We start from the raw sequence: 2,845 nt of genomic DNA, 5'->3' as shown, positions 1-2,845 counted from the left end.
GGGGTGATAGCAGGGGAACTGGAGGAAGGGGAAGTCATAGGCTTTAAAGTATATATATATTTCAGAGAAGAAGGGAGAGGGAGGGAGGGAGAGAGAGATAGAAACATCAATGATGAGAGAGAACCATTGATTGGCTCTTTCACACCTCACACTGGGGATCGAGCCCATAACCCCTGGCATGTGCCCTGACTGGGAATCGAACCATGACATCCTGGTTCATAGGTCGATGTTCAACTCTTGAAGCTCTGTGGAGCTAGCATGCAAAGCTAGCTCCCTGTGATTACTCTGGGAAGGCTTGGGAGGTGGTAGGATTTCAGAAGCTCTTTACATGCTGAAAGGGAGACAGTTTATTATGTGGGGTGCACTCTTGGGAACAAATGAAGAAAGGGAATACCAAGAAGTATGAGCCCCAGAACCAGGAGCTCGAAAGAGAGAGAGGACTGACCCCTTGAGACACTGGGGAGGACTTTGGTCTGGGCTCAGGAACCATAGTGATGGCTAGAGCACATCTCAAATTGTTCCTGCCATGCCTCCCATTCTGGGAGTCACTTGGGTGAAGTTTGGAGCCTAGAGGAACAGACCCTTGATTTCTAAGACATTGTGGCTCTGTTTCCTCCAGAGGAAAACGGCACATTATGCAACAGATGCAAAGGAAGCAGGAGGAGCTATCGCTGTTTGCGGAGCAGCAGGAGCAGGAGAAGGAGGAGATGCTGGAATACATGGAGCAGCTCCAAGAGGAGGACCTCAGGGTAATAGGGCTGGGCAGATGTGCCAGGTTCCACCAGCACCAGCAACAAAGCCCTCCAAGATTTGGAGATTCCAGGCACATGCTCATTTCACAACATCAGCATCACCATCAACTTTTTATTGCCACATTGAACATGTATTTGGCCATGGCGCCATGCTGAGGATGAGCAAAGATGTGGATAGAGACGGTCCCTGCCTCCCAGGAACCCGGGGTCCAAGACTGACATGTCCATGCGAGTGGACTCATAAAGTAAATATATGGCTGCTTGCTTCACACAGATAAACAGATGGATGCATTATGGTCTCCCCTCAATTACCTAGGGATATTATAAACTTTGTCAATGAATGTAGCAGTGTCTTAGTTTCAGGCTTCCTGCTGTTACCTCATTCAAAGGACATAGCATCCCAGTGTCATTAATTGTGTTGATGAGCCAAACCTTCTTCCCTGTTAGCCTAAATACAATTAGTAGGCTTACTTGTTGCGTAAGAAATGATGACATACCTGACCAAACTAAATAGACTTAAAAAAATTCTCTTTTATTTGCCTTATCTGGTCTGCTGCAATATACAAAAGCACAGCTGGGACATGGCAAGCATCTGGAGCATTTATTATTTTTCCCCTCATTTTTTCACTTTTGAACATTTTTATACACACAAATGGAAAGAATTGTACTGCACTCATAATACTTCACCGATTTAATGATTGCTAATATGCCTTAGTTGCTTGTCTCTTTTAGAAGTATATGCATATTCTGTTACTGTTAAACTATTTAAAAGTAAGTTGCAGATATCTTGACACTTACCTACTAAATGCTTCAGTCTGCATCTCTGAAGAATAAAGCATTCTCTTACATGTCAACAGTACTATTAGCACTTCCCCCACCAAAAATTCAAATCCAATAATCCTATATGGTTTAATATTTAATTCACATTCAATTTCCACCAACTGTTCCAAAAATATATTTCCGTTGTCTTCTTTTTCCAAACCAGGATCACTCACTTAAGTCCCTTTAGTGTGTTTTGATCTAGAAGACTTCCCTCCTTCCTTCCTTCCTTCCTTCCATCTAGAAGACTTCCCTCCTTCCTTCCTTCCTTCCTTCCTTTCTCCCTTTCTTCATTCATGTATTTTTATAACACTAATATTTTGAGGCATCCACGTTGGTTGACTTGAAGAATGTCTCACATTCTGATTTGTCTGATTGTTTCCTCGTGGTTCCACTTACCTTGTGGGACACATATGCTTTTATTTCGTTCCTCCTCCCTCATATTCATGGGTGATTGAGTTGTCATTTGGTGGTGCCTTTGATGGTGATGAGTGACAGAGGCCCCTGAAGGGTCTTACGAATGGCCTTATAATCATGAAGGCTTCTTAGAGCACCTGCAATGTGGGAGAAAGATCACCTGGATAGTTCAGGATGATGAGGGGCCATGTAGCCTTGTGAACTACTTGAGAAGGGGGTCAACAGGGCCACGAAGACAGAGAGACCTGATCACATTCCTGGCTCAGGAGAGAGAGAGAGGAATAGGTCCAGGAAGGAGAGGCAAGGGATAAATAATGTAGGGAAAGGGGTGAGAAATGAAGGCTGGGAAGTCCAATTAGATTGTGGTGAGTGGGAATGGTGGGCTCACTGAGAAAGTTCCTGGTGTCATTGAGTCAACACCATTGCACTGATATTGTGTCATTGTCATTTTGCTGCCCTTCTTTTTAAAAAAATACATTTTTATTGATTTCAGAGTGGAAGGGAGAGGGAGAGAGAAATGGAAACATCAATGATTAGAGAGAAGCATTGATCGGCTGCCTCCTGCATGTCCCACCCTGGGGATCGAGCCCGCAACCTGGGCATATGGCCTGACCAGGAATCAAACCATGACCTCCTGGTTCATAGGACACTCAACCACTGAGCCAAGCCGGTGGGGCCTTGCTGCCCTTCTAATAGGCACTCACCGAGTCTGCAGGAAGTATTGTTAGGCAATTTTAAGCCGAAAACCTGTGCCTCTCCAGCTTAGACTTGCTGTATCATCTTGGAATGGTACAAGGATAGCTTTCCCACCTTGCTAACAGGATGGAGAAGAGTGAGGGGAGTTCCCCTGGGGTTGC

The 2,845-nt window shown here is 44.9% G+C and overlaps 1 protein-coding gene across 2 annotated transcripts in view; it reads left to right on the top strand.

Annotated features, from left to right (window-relative positions):
* CFAP45 (cilia and flagella associated protein 45) overlaps positions 1-2,845 on the top strand; it is a 19,442-nt gene that overhangs the window by 7,485 nt on the left and 9,112 nt on the right. For both annotated transcript variants that reach the window (XM_023760713.1, XM_023760712.1), the window contains exon 6: positions 620-749. In XM_023760713.1, coding sequence (XP_023616481.1) covers positions 620-749 — 130 coding nt within the window. The remainder of the gene's footprint in view (positions 1-619; positions 750-2,845) is intronic.

This window comes from Myotis lucifugus, unplaced genomic scaffold (genome assembly GCF_000147115.1).
Source record: "Myotis lucifugus unplaced genomic scaffold, Myoluc2.0 scaffold_190, whole genome shotgun sequence".
Classification (NCBI taxonomy): domain Eukaryota; kingdom Metazoa; phylum Chordata; class Mammalia; order Chiroptera; family Vespertilionidae; genus Myotis; species Myotis lucifugus.
The sequence above is the reverse complement of the archived record's forward strand: the minus strand, read 5'-3'. Positions and strand labels throughout refer to the sequence as shown.